Here is a 12921-nt window from a genome sequence, read left to right on the forward strand (position 1 = left end):
GACCCCATTTGGGGTTTTCTTGGCAGAGATATTGGTGTGGTTTGCCATTTCCTTCTCCAGCTCATTTTACAGATGAGGAAACTGAGGCAAACAGGGTTAAATGACTTGCCCAGGGTCACACAGCTAGTAATTGTCTGAGGTCAGATTTGAACTTACTAACTTGAATCTTCCTGACTTTAGGCTCAATGCTCTACTCACTGCACTACCTTAGCTACCCCTTCTCTACTTTACCTTAGATCTGTGTCACTCTTCTGCTCAGTAAGCATGAATGGTTCCCTATTACTTCCATGATAAAAATATAGACTCCTATATGGCTTTAGAGCTCCCTCCTACTTTTCCAGTCTTCTTACATTTCATTCCTTCTCCAGAAAATCTATGAACCAGCAATGCTGGCCCATTTTCAGTTCACTGAAAACAACACTCCATGTCCCGTCTCCTTTGCACTGTGGTCCCTCTTACCTGAAGGGCTCTGGCCACTCACCTCTGCCTCTTAGCTTCCCTGGCTTCATTTAGGATTCAACTCAAATCCTAAATTCTGTAGAAGGCTTTTCCCAAGCCTCCCAGGTGCTAATAGCTTTCTCTCTCAGATTGCCTTCCATTTTTTTTTCTGTATATCTTGATCATTCGCATGCTATTCCCCCACCTTGAAGGCAGGAATTTTTTGCCTTTCTTTGCATCCCAGCATTTAGCACAGTACTGGGCAAAACGCTTAACAAATGCTAGTTTGCTCACCAACTCAGGGATTCCACAGCAAGGGCACCTTCAGAGCAAGGAGGGCTATCTTTTTATCTCTTTCCCTGACTTTTGTTAAACATATTTTACAAGTTAAGGAGACAGGTTCTTTCAGAAGCAGCATGGCTCTGTGTCTTCATTTGGCAGTTAAAGAATGTCGGTCTGGGCTTGACCTAAAAATCTGGAAATCTGTGAGGAAAAAGGGAAAAAAACCAACCACTGTATCTGTCGTAGAAAAACCAACAGAGAACACAGAAATTCAGCCTGAGCCTTAATTCAGCTTAGTGTTTAGTGCCTACCTTCCTGCCTGCTATTGCTGGTGCCTAGAAAAGGGAGAAGTTTTTACAAAGAGTTGGTGGTGTAGAAGGACTTGAGGTGGAGTCAGAACCGTGTCTGGGCCAAAGTTTTCTTGGACTTCTGCTCCTAGATGACTCTTGGTGCAATCCCCTCCTTTCTGGTTGAATTGACACAGTTGTGTCTGACTTTCCTGGCAAGGAACTGGATGGTTTTTTCCAAAAGATGTTTCAGACTGTTAATTCACAGCCTCTCCATGTCTAATCAAGGAAAGCAATCCATTAGATACATATTCTCCATTTCCAGCCTGGTTGTTAGTGTGTGTGTGCGTGTGTGTGTTTCACACTTAAATGGAAACACGTAGGAATAAGAGCTGTGTGTACAAATCCCTTCTGCCAGCCTATGTGGGAAAGTAATGAATGGGGGCCGTTCTGTGTCAGGAGGCATGACCGATCCTGGAGGAAGGATGCTGTCACTCTGGCATCCTAGCAGCTTTATTTATGATACGCCAAAGTATAAAACCACAGGGCTGGCTGGAGCCTGGCTCTCCAGCCCTAGTGATCGCCTGCAGGGACCACGCAAACGGAAGCCTCCAGAGAGGTCGTCTTCTCCAGGGTGCTTGGGGTCTATTTTTGAGAACTATGGAAGGGAAAGACCTCCTCCATTGGCACCTGCTGGCTTTGCTTCTCCTCCCTTTTTGCCTGGGTCAAGATGAATACATGGAGGTGAGCGGAAGAGCTAATAAAGCGGTGGCGAGAATAGTGCAAAGCCACCACCAGACTGGCAGGAGGGAAAAAGTGAGAGAGCGGAGCCATCCTATAGCGGGGACTGTGGATAATAACACGTCTCCAGACCCAAAGTCCCTGAGGCCAGAGGTTCTGTCGCACCCTGAGTTTAATGATCTGGCCCAGATCACCTCATACAGGGTCCAGGTACTCTGAATTCCTCTTTTAAGCCTAACTTTGAAGCTTAATGAGGTTAATAACTTTATTTATGTGAACTTTATTTGTGTTAATAACTCTAACATCTTTTTTTTTTTGTAATATGCATTATTTCAGCAGAGGCTGCTAGGTATTCTGTTTTTAAAAGTGTTTCCTAAGCTGTTTTCGGGGGTGGGAGGTGGCTTGGTGGGGAGGCAGGCATCTGTTAGAGCACCAGCAGGGTGGTAATGATGTGGATTGATAAAAAGGAGATAGTCAATTCACTGGGATGGAAAAGATTTGATACAGAAGAGCCTCCTTTTGTACAAGGCAACCAGCTCTTTGCTCTACACTCTTTCTCTTTCTTTTTCTTCTTTGCTTCCTTTTTCTTTCTTTGTTTCTATCTATCTATCTATCTATCTATCTATATCTATCTATCTATCTATCTGTCTGTCTGTCTGTCTGTCTGTCTATCTATCTATCTATCTATCTATCTATCTATCTATCTATCTATCTATCTATATCATCTGTCTATATAACTGTCTAGTGATCTGCCTGTGTATCACAGTCCTGCATCTGATCTGGATGTTTGTGAAGAAGGGGCAATAATCATTACCTGCAAACAGATAAAATACTCAAGATGATTCTAAGAAAGTCAGGCTTTCTTAAAACAGTAGCAGGGGAAAGCTCTCCACTCTGAGTTTATTAAAAGTAACTGCATGTAATGCCATGTATCTTACGGTGACTACTTCTCTAGGCAATTTGATGTATATGTAGACCCCTGAACCTCAGTGTTTATTTTGTTTGGAAAGTACCAAGTTAAAAATAAGGGCTGGTTATGTGCATATCCCCAGTGCAGCTTTCAAGACCTGAGTTGGTATGTGACTCAAACTAATGATTAAGGTGAATTTCTTTAGAGTCCCTGTCCCTCAGAAAATTGCACTAACACTTTTGGGTCAAAAAAATATTGCCCCCTTTTTGGGGACATCACTCCAATGGACTATACTCAGGTGACATTGACAATGTCATTTGGAGCCTCAGTGCAAAGAATAAACTAACTGGGACAAGTGCTATTTTCATTAAAGAAAAACTAGTCAATGTCTCTTTTTGTATCCCAAGTACTTAGCATAGTGCCTGACACATAGTAGGTACTTAATAAATGGTTTTTGATTGATTGATTACGAGTGGTAGGCTATGGTATGAAAACTGAGGAATAAAGGTCAAGAATAGTTGTTCTCATTTATGAGCCATTTTACACAAAACAGCTAACCAGCTGTTACTAGAGAAATACCCTGTTCCTATTCACTAAATAGCAGCAGGGAGGAAGAAAACAGACTTTTTTAAAGCACCTACTATGTGCTAGACATTATACTAAGAGTTTTACAAATATTTCTTTTGATCTTTACTACAAGTTAGGGGATGGGGGAGAGGGTCACAGTTATTTGTGGTCTTTAAAAGAGACACTACAGCCTCCAGTTATGGAATTCAGTGGGTGTGCACCAGATCTCCAGGGTTATGTAGTACAGTGAAACAGAAATGAACTTGAGATTTCACCAGCCTAGCTTATTGCAGTTTGTCATGTAGTAATTAATTAGCATTGCCAACCCACATCTGCCTCACTCTGTCTCTGGAAGCTCAAGCTGTTCTTGACAAACCAGAACTAATAGAGAGGAACCTGTCACCTCAGGGGGCAAAGCCTACGTCAAGCCACAGAGAAAGGGGGAAGTGGATTAATCAGTAATTCAAAACTACAACTAAGCAGATGTTAAATTTCAGAGGTGAAACTTCAGTTTTCTGAATTCTTGGCAGAGTATGGTTTAGCACAGAAAGCTTCTGGCTATGGCATTTGTGAGGTTATACAGTTAGAGCTGAGAGGGAATCTTGGAGGGCCTTTTAGTTCAACCCCTTCATTCCTCAGAAGAAGAAATTCAGGCTTGGCCGGGTACCAAAAGTCACATAGGTAGTAAGTATTAGAAGTGGGATTTGGACCTAGGTGCTCTGACTCCCAAACCGAAGATCTTTGCATTACCGCAGAACCTGGAGCTGAATGCCATTCCTTACTACTAGAATGTGTTAGGCAAATGGCTCCATTTTCACCTGTCAAATGAAAGGGTTGAATTAGACAATGACCTCTGAGATTCCTTCAAATCCTATGTGGCTGAGCCACATGTAGCTAATAAGCAGGGAAATCCTCTATTTGACCCAGAAAAATATCCAAGAACCCCCCAAAAATAAGAGCAGAGATTGTCCATATGAATAGCTAGGAAAGGATCCAAGTCAAGCCCAGGTGAGTGGTGGTACAGCATCTCTGCCAAACAGGAGAGGATGGTCCTGGGTTCGGTGAACAGCCTCATTCATTGTGAGCTCTTCCTGGCATAACTCTACCTTGATTACTCCCTCTCTAGGTTCCTAGGAAAAAGAGTTGTTGTTTTTTTTTAACCTTAAAGGGTTGATTTATAATCCTGGACATAGAGTTGATACTCCCTTGCCTGAATTAGCCAGGCTAAAGCCTGCTGGAAGGTTCATAGAAAGGCCAAGTAGATCTCTTGAGGTTCCATTTAGCTCTACGGGTCATTCAAAAGTCCCTTAAGAGCTTTTGCAATTAACTGAGCCTTGAAAGGGAAGACTACAAGGGAGAAAACTTTTGCATAAGGATGTCATTGTTGTTATGTGCCTCTTTGTTTTCCCAAGGACCATGACATCAGAGAAATGATGACATGACTTGCACTTGACTTTGTTTTGAGGGAGGGAGGGCTGTTCAGGTCACCAGCCTCACTTCTCCTCCTGAGTCATCTGGATCCAGTGACTAGATGTGCATCAGGATGACTGGAGACAGCACAGGATGCAATGGGAGACGTTGGCCTTTTAGGCTGAGGCCTCTTCAGGTACTCACTTAAAGTGAGGTACTGCCCATTCAGTGAATAGGCTTCCTTAAAAAGCAGTCAGGGAATGGCCCCTATAAATAGAAAGAAAAAAAGATAAATGAATCAAGCTGGGAGGGGCAGGAGACATGATTACTAGTATGGTTGTGGGGGAGAGGGAAGGACTCAAGAGTGGACGATAGTGTAGAGTCAAACCAGTTCACCAAGGACTGAAGATAAAAGATGAGAGTGCAGTCATAGGATGTAGGTTTAATGCTGAAGGGAACATTAGAGGTAAAAGAATTCAATTCCCTCATTTTACAGAAGAGGACACTGAGGCCCAGAGAAGTTAAGGGATTTGCCCAAGGTCACACAAATATTAAATTTCAGAGGCAAAATTTGAAACTAATTCTTCTCACTCTAAATCCAGTACTCCTTCCACTATCCCCTGCTGCATTAGTATCTTCCTTGAGTCGTTCCCACAAGGCTGTGTCTCAAAACTGTGGCAGAACTGTGTCCTGCTCCTTAGCCCCTGTTTTCTCAGTATAATGCTCCTACTTCAAGAGATAACCTCTCATCCCTGGATCTGGAGGCATAAAAATGCCTCCAGATAATTAACTGAGACTCAGTTGAAACTTTTGTACACATGCCTCTTTCCCCCTATAATTCGTTTTTGACACAGACTTGAATAACTGGTGGCTAAGAAAGCTGGCAAAATCTCATCAGGGAAATCTGGATAATTACTTTTCAGGTTACAGTAAGCTTTGGCCTCACATGTGGGATGACTCAGTTGACATCTTTAGCTTTCCAGGCTGTCCGAAATCTCCCTAGTGCTCCTTAACCAATCAGTACGGCTGATTCTTTTCCCACCAACTTGACAACTGGGGCTTGGAAGGTAGCCACCTCCATGCAGGGCTGGTGCTGGCTGGATTAGCAGAAATTTTCTCTGGCTCACTGGATAGCTGCTGCAGGGCCTGGAAATAATGTTCTTTTCTCTCTTGGGGAATCTTAATAACAATCTTTAAAGCAACGGGGAAAAAAAGATGAAGGGCTTAGGAAAAGTCTGTCTGCATTTCTGAAATAAAGACATGATGGAATTAGAAAACCATGGTGGTCACACCAAGTGGCCTTCACTCTTATTTTCAACTCAGAATGCTTCTCTGAAGAGTCTTTAGCTATTATAAGGAAATAGGCTAGGAGAAATTTGGAGCTCAGTCTCTTTGGAGAGACTCCTTTCATTTTGTTTTTCTTGACAGGAAATCCCTTAGCGACAAATGTTGTTTGAGAGAAACCATTGTATTATTAAAACACATGTAGGAAGTTTTTCAGATTACAATTTTTCTTATTCTACGGTTGATGTGGGTGTTGCCAACTTGGGCTCATTCCTAGTGATTTGGCAAGTAGCATTGACTCTCCAGCTGCTCAAATGCCTTCTTGAATTCAGCTCTATTCATTTTTAAATCAAGATAGAGAAATGGAAAGGGTCCCAATGGTGGTCAGACCTTAGTGATCATCTGTTTTATCTAGTCTATCTATTACTACCTGAAAAAAAACTGAACCTCAGAGAGAAGAAGAGACTCTTCCAAAGACAGTGTCCTAGCTTGGTAGTGGCAGAACTAGGATTAGAACCTGACGTTTATAAGAGAAATTACCAAGTGAAAATTAGAGGACCACAGTGGTCTCATCTTGAAAGTTAAGTTGAAGTTGTTTTGGAATTAATAGTGATCTTCTTTCCCTAGGGAAATAAATAGCATTGATTTAGTATGGGGCAGCTGTTATAAAATAGGCATTTTTGTTGTCATTGTGCAGATGATTCCAAACAGCTAAGAAGCAACCAAGTAGCTGTCTCTATAACTGACTGGGGCCTGATAAGCATCTGCCAATATTAATGATGCTTACATCTAGGAGAGTCTCTTCTCCAGGCTGGCTGGCCTTTGAGGACTGTTGGCATTTGGAAAAGGGAGGCTCCAAGGATTCTGGATTTAGATCTGGAGGGTACAGCTACTTCAAGCTCCCTGCCCCGCCTCCCCAAGGTTCTCCTTTTAAAGATGAGGAAAATAAAGCCCAGCCAGCGAGATTGAGTTTCTTGCCAAGGTGGCACATTGTAGGTGCCATAGGACTGAAATTTGAATTGAGGTCCTCTGCCTCCAAATCCAGTGCTCTTGAGGAGCCCATCAGATTTTTACCGTCCAAAGGGACTTCTTGTCATTGCTGATATCAGTAGCAAAGGGAAAACTCTTTTCTGAAGTGTCCTCCTTTCTCCTTTCTTACGGGCTCCTTTACAGAGTCACAGCATTTAGAGCTATAAGAGAGGGTTACCCTGCATCTCCTAGGTAAGGAAACAGACCCAGGCAGGGAATGTAACTTGCCCTCCACCCCACCCTCCACACAGAACAAAACAAAACAAACAAAACTTGTAAGTCGCTGAGTTGGGATTCAGTCTCAGGTTCTCTGACTCAAAATCCAGTTCTCTTTCCATCACCTGTTGGTCGTCTTGCTTACTCTTCTTTTCCTGAGGTTGCATGGTCCCTAGAAAGGCTGCCTCTTCCTTCCCTCATGCTTTATTAGCTTAGAGCTGAACCCTAAGCCATTGAGATGCCAAGGTCAGAGGGAAATCAACTTCAGCTGAAGTTCTGTTCTGTATCTTTTTAAAGACGTCTCAAACTGGAGCACTTCCACCTGACTGCAGCAAGTGTTGTCACGGAGATTTTGGGTACCGAGGCTACCAAGGCCCTCCTGGACCACCTGGCCCCCCTGGAATTCCAGGTAAGGATGAAAGATGGAGAGCATTGGGTTGTCTTCATCTCCCCACTGACAGAGTTGGAGGCTCTACTATGCATAGGAGGGAAATCCAGTAGAAAAGGGGATGAGCAGAAGGAATAGGCATTTAAAATGGAGAACAAACTCTGCAGCCTCTCTGGTTCATACTAGTTTTGCCACTTATATTATTTTGGCAGCTGCTCATGTATGTGGCTTTTTTTTCTCACTTAGATGATAAGCACCTAGAAGGGAGACCCTATCTTATGCTCATTATGTCTACTATAATTCTTAGCATTGTGCTTTCTCATGTCACAGGTGCTGATTGAAAAAACTAATTTTTTAATTTAAAAAAATTTTATCTGGGGCAGCTAGGTGGTGCAGTGGATAGAGCAATGGCCCTGGGTCAGGAGAACCTGAGTTCAAATTTGGTCTCAGACGCTTTGACATTTACTAGCTGTGTGACCCTGGGCAAGTTACTTAATCCCTATTGCCTCCCCCCCTCAAAAAATATCTTATTTTTATGGATGTGTTCTATTTTCACACAATATTTTGCTTTCCATATCCCTCCCTCATACTTAGTCCAGAGAGCCTCACCTTGTGACAAAAATTAAATACAAGAAAGAAAGAGCGATTCAACAAAATCAAGCTCTGCAGCTTCTTCGCCTAATAAGAATGGCTGGCATTTATAAAGCACTTTACAAATATAATCTCATTTTATCCTCGCAACAATCCTGGGAAGTGGGTGCTATTATTCGTGTCCCCCATTTACAGATGAGAAACCTGAGGTAGACAGTTTAAGTGACTTGCCCAGGGTCACATAGCTAGTGGTTTCTCAGACCTCAGGTCTTTTTAACTCTGGTTTGAACAATGTATTCACTGCACCATCTTGGTCCTCTAACAGCTGTCTTCTAGTAAATTCCATGTGCAGCATCCCTAACATATTGACTTCTCGCTTCTTACCATCTTTGACTTAGTATTTGTATGAACTTGTACAAGTCATCTCCTCCCCTCTGGATGTGAAATATTCCTCATACAGAGAGAAGTTTGGACTGGATAATTCCTTAGAACTGAGAGATGGGAAACCTGCAGCCTCAAGGCTACATGTGGCCTTCTAGGTCCTTGGGTGCAGTCTTTTCACTGAGTTCAAGTTTTACAGAACAAATCCTTTAATTGAGGGGATTTGTTCTGTGAAGTTTGGATACAGTCAAAGGGCTATACTTGAGGATGTAGGGGGCCACATGTGGCCTCAAGACTGTAGGTTCCCCAGCCCGGTATTAGGTCTTTCCACCTCCAACATTCTCCAACCACATCTTGGTTTTAAAATGAACCCACTCCTCCCAAGCATCCAGGAGAACATCACCACTCAGGACATCAAAACTACAAGACATTGACTCAATTGGAAGATGAGGCATCCTCTGGGTCTGTCATTACGTTACTTGCCAGACTGTGCTCAGAATGGAATATTCTAAGTGTGTCAGTACTTTCCAATTCAACCAACATTTATGAATCACCTACTATGTACTAAGTGCTAGGGATACAATTAATAAAAAGACAATCCCTGCCCTCAAGGAACTTACACACAAAAGGAGTCAGGAAAGCGAGGGGTGAGGTGAGATGAGATGTCAGGGGATGATGCCCTCTTGTTTCCTAGAGTTGAAACAAGGCAGGGCAGCAGATGCAGAGTGGAATGCTCTCACTTACAAGCTGCATTTCCTTAGCCACTGAGAGTACTCTTTTAGCTTATGTTTTTGTCTCATCACTGGTTATCTAGAGACTGCATGAACTAAGCAGGTTCTATTACTGTGAATATTTACTACAATGTATTGCCCGCTGGTAGATCACTGTGCTTTTAAATCCCTCTCCTATTAAAGGGGGAAGGAGATTAAAATTCTATAATAAAAAAGACCCTGGGAGTGGGAGGTGGAAGGGAGGATTCTTTCTTTTCAAGGGGCTATCATTAAAAGAGACAATCCCAGAGAGATCAAATACCATCTTCAGCCAATACTTTGTGTGGAGGCATTGGGATCATATGACTTTTGAGCTGAAAGGAGCCCATTATTCAGCTAGGTGGGGCAGTTGGTAAGAGCATGGGATTTAGAGTCTGGAAGACTGGAGTTCAACTTTGATCTCAGACACTTACTAGCTGGGTGACTCTGGGCAAAGTCATTTAGCCACTTTCATCCTTGGCTTACTTATCTGTAAAATGGGGATAATAACACACTTACCTCTCAGGTTAGTTGTGAGGATTGAGGGAGGTAATATAAGTACACTTGCAAACCTTAAAACACTACATAAAGGCTGGTTGTTATTATTATTCAGAGAAAGAAGCTGAGATTCGGATAGAGGAAAGGAATTGCCTCAGGTCACATAGGTAGTTAAGTGGCAGAATTAGGGTTTGAATTCAGGTTTTCTGATGATTTCAATAACCAGTTTACTATAACAAATACAGCGCCGAGTTGTTTAGTTGTCTATAGTTGTGAGTGACTCTTCATGACCCCATTTGAGGTTTTCTGGGCAAAGATATTGGAGTCATTTCCTTCTCCAGCTCCTTTTACAGAAGAAGAAACTGAGGCAAGCAGGGTTAAGTGACTTGCCCAGGGTCACACAGCTGGTAAGTGTCTGAGGCTGGATTTGAACTCAGGAAGATGAGTCTTTCTGACTCCAGGCCTGGCACTCTATGTACTATGGCGCCATCTAGCTGACCATGTATCATCCACTCTTGTGCTCAGTGCCTGTCACTGCCTGACGGATTCTGTACATAATTTCCTAAAGATTAGAGGCCAGGGTACTTCAACCAGACCAACACTTGGGACCCAGTGTCCCAATAGGAAATAGCAATGTCCTAATAGGAAATAGAGTTATTTTCCTGAGAGATGCCCTATTATACCTAAGCGAGCAGTGTTCTCCTTTACTGAAAGTTTCAGTTTAGAAGCTTTTTTTGTCATTGAATGTATGGATGGAGCATATACATAATTCATTCCCTGAATAACTTGAAAACTGTTATACCCTATGTTACCTAAGAAGATGGAAACAAGGTTAAGATGTGAGTAACTCCAAAATATGAGAGAATAAATCCAGCATGTATTGTATTCAATTCAACAACCAATTATCAATTTTTTTAATGTTCAAGGCACCCATAAAGTAGAGTGGGGAAAATGGTGGCTGGAGGAAGGCATCTCTTCTTGGCCCCATCAGTTATTTGTTCTGTGACTGCCTGTACCCCATCTGAAGAACTGAGGGCTGGGACTAGATATTATTACAGTTACAGAGTTAGAAGGGAATGTAGAGGTCATCTCATTCAGCTCAGACATTTCACTGATGAGGAAGCTGACACCCAAGGTTACTGAAGCTTTAAAGTAACAGAGGCATGATTTTAACTCAGCTCTTCTGACTCCAGAGACAGCTCTACTTCCATTGTACCATACTGACTTCTCAAGGCCTTTTCCATCTTTAACACTGTTAAATTAAACATTAAATCATGTTTATGTAAATAAAATTAAATTAAACATATTATGATTCATTGTACAAAGAAGTAGGGGGAGATTCAAAGATGAAAAACCACATAGTCCCTACAGGCAAAGAGTTTACATCTAGTAGAGGTAATAAGACATGTATACAAATAACTAAACTGAGGCAGAATGGGATAAGTACTTAAGAAGAGTTCAGAATAATGTCTTAATAATTGAGAAGGGGTAGAAATCATAAAGGCCAGCAAATAACTATTCACATTTCCAAGACATTTAAAGAGTCTCAGAGTCCTCTCAGCAATCATCCAATGAAGTAGGTTTTATAAGAATGATTATCCTATTTCAGTGCCTAGCACAATGTCTGGCACATAGTAGGCATTTACTAAATGTTTGTTGATGCTCATTTTACAGATGAAGGAATTGAGGTCCAGGTAGATTAAATGATATGCTCAGAATTTTACAGGAGGTAAGTATGAGAGTTGGAATGCATCGGCAAGTCTCTTAACTCTAAATCCAGGACTCTTTTGACTAAAATAAAATGCTTGGTATAGAAAGTACAATCCACATTAAATTGTCACTGTAGATGTGTCTATAGGTGGAATGAAGCAGAGATTTCAAATGTGAAGGGAATTATGATTTTCATATTAAACAATATGATATGTGTAATGAACATACTAATAATCTATTGCCTTTTCTGACTTGGGAATCAGACTCACGATGCTGCTTAGCGTTATCCATCACTCTGACATTCCTGTGCTTGTACTATGCCCCATCAACCACAACCTCCAAGACTTGAAACAATCAACTTGAAAACTGTTCCCACAGTACTCCAGAACACCTGTATTGTCCTATACTCATAGGCTTGTGGTGGGAAACCACTCAGACCCTGGCACCTTCCCCCCTTTTCCCACTTGTGATGTATATGTATAAGCTTTTGTCTTGATTCGAGCATGTGGAGCTCTCCTCAGGGGAACTTCAAAAGGTCTGCAGACCAATTCCCCATTCAGGAAATAATTAATTAAACTGCTGCTTGTTTCTTGGCACTTGTTTCTGGCCTGCTTTGTGGGGCTCTAGCTATTCACAGGTTGGAGACTACATTTAAAATTCTGTTAACACGAGCAATTCTGTAAACCCATTTTTAGGGATAGTGCAAGCTCTTGTACTGACTGTTTGTAATGTTTGGTTTTTTTCCTCAATAATGGATTCAGTTCTTAGCCCCAGGTGATTTCTAGACATTTTAGCTCTTGGTGAGGCCTAGGCAACACAAAATTGAAGGGGGATGACATTTGTAATATAAGGATCCATTTTAAGACATTAACATGCTCTTCATCAGAGCTGTTTTGAGAATCACTTGATATTTTCAATTACTGACATTTTGGTGTAAAAATTTCTTGAAAAAATTTTTTTAAATAAATTTATTTATTTTTAGTTTTCAACATTCACTTCCACAAGTTTTAAATTTTTTCCACCTCCTTCCCCTCCCTCTTCCCATGATGGAGTGAAATCTGATGTAGGCTCTATATATACATTCCTATTCAACATATTTCCACACTGGTCATGTTGTATAGAAGAATTAAAATGAACGGGATGAACCATGACAAAGAAAAAACAAAACAAAGCAAAAAAAAGAGAGCAAATATTATGCTTCGATCTGCATTCAGACTCCATATTTCTTTCTCTGGATGTGGAAGGCATTTTCTATCATGAATCTTTTGGAGTTGTTTTAGGTCTTTGCATTGCTGAGAAGAGCTAAGTCTATCAAAGTCAGTCATTGAACACCGTGACTGTTACTGTGTACAATGTTCTGGTTCTGCTCACTTCACTCAGCATCAGTTTATATGTCTTTTCAGGGTTTTCTGAAGTCGGTCTGCTCATCATTTCTTATGG

The 12921-nt window shown here is 41.6% G+C and overlaps 1 protein-coding gene across 2 annotated transcripts in view; it reads left to right on the forward strand.

Moving 5' to 3' along the window:
• The first annotated feature begins 1511 nt into the window (after window positions 1–1511).
• C1QTNF3 (C1q and TNF related 3) overlaps window positions 1512–12921 on the forward strand; it is a 28844-nt gene continuing 17434 nt past the window's right edge. The window contains exons 1-2 of one of the 2 annotated variants that reach the window (XM_072605880.1): window positions 1512–1958; window positions 7462–7573. In XM_072605880.1, the coding sequence (XP_072461981.1) occupies window positions 1527–1958; window positions 7462–7573 (544 nt within the window). In that variant the 5' untranslated portion in view covers window positions 1512–1526. The remainder of the gene's footprint in view (window positions 1959–7461; window positions 7574–12921) is intronic. The other variant, XM_072605881.1, reaches the window with a different exon arrangement.

The sequence above is a fragment of the Notamacropus eugenii genome, chromosome 4 (genome assembly GCF_028372415.1).
Source record: "Notamacropus eugenii isolate mMacEug1 chromosome 4, mMacEug1.pri_v2, whole genome shotgun sequence".
Lineage (NCBI taxonomy): Eukaryota > Metazoa > Chordata > Mammalia > Diprotodontia > Macropodidae > Notamacropus > Notamacropus eugenii.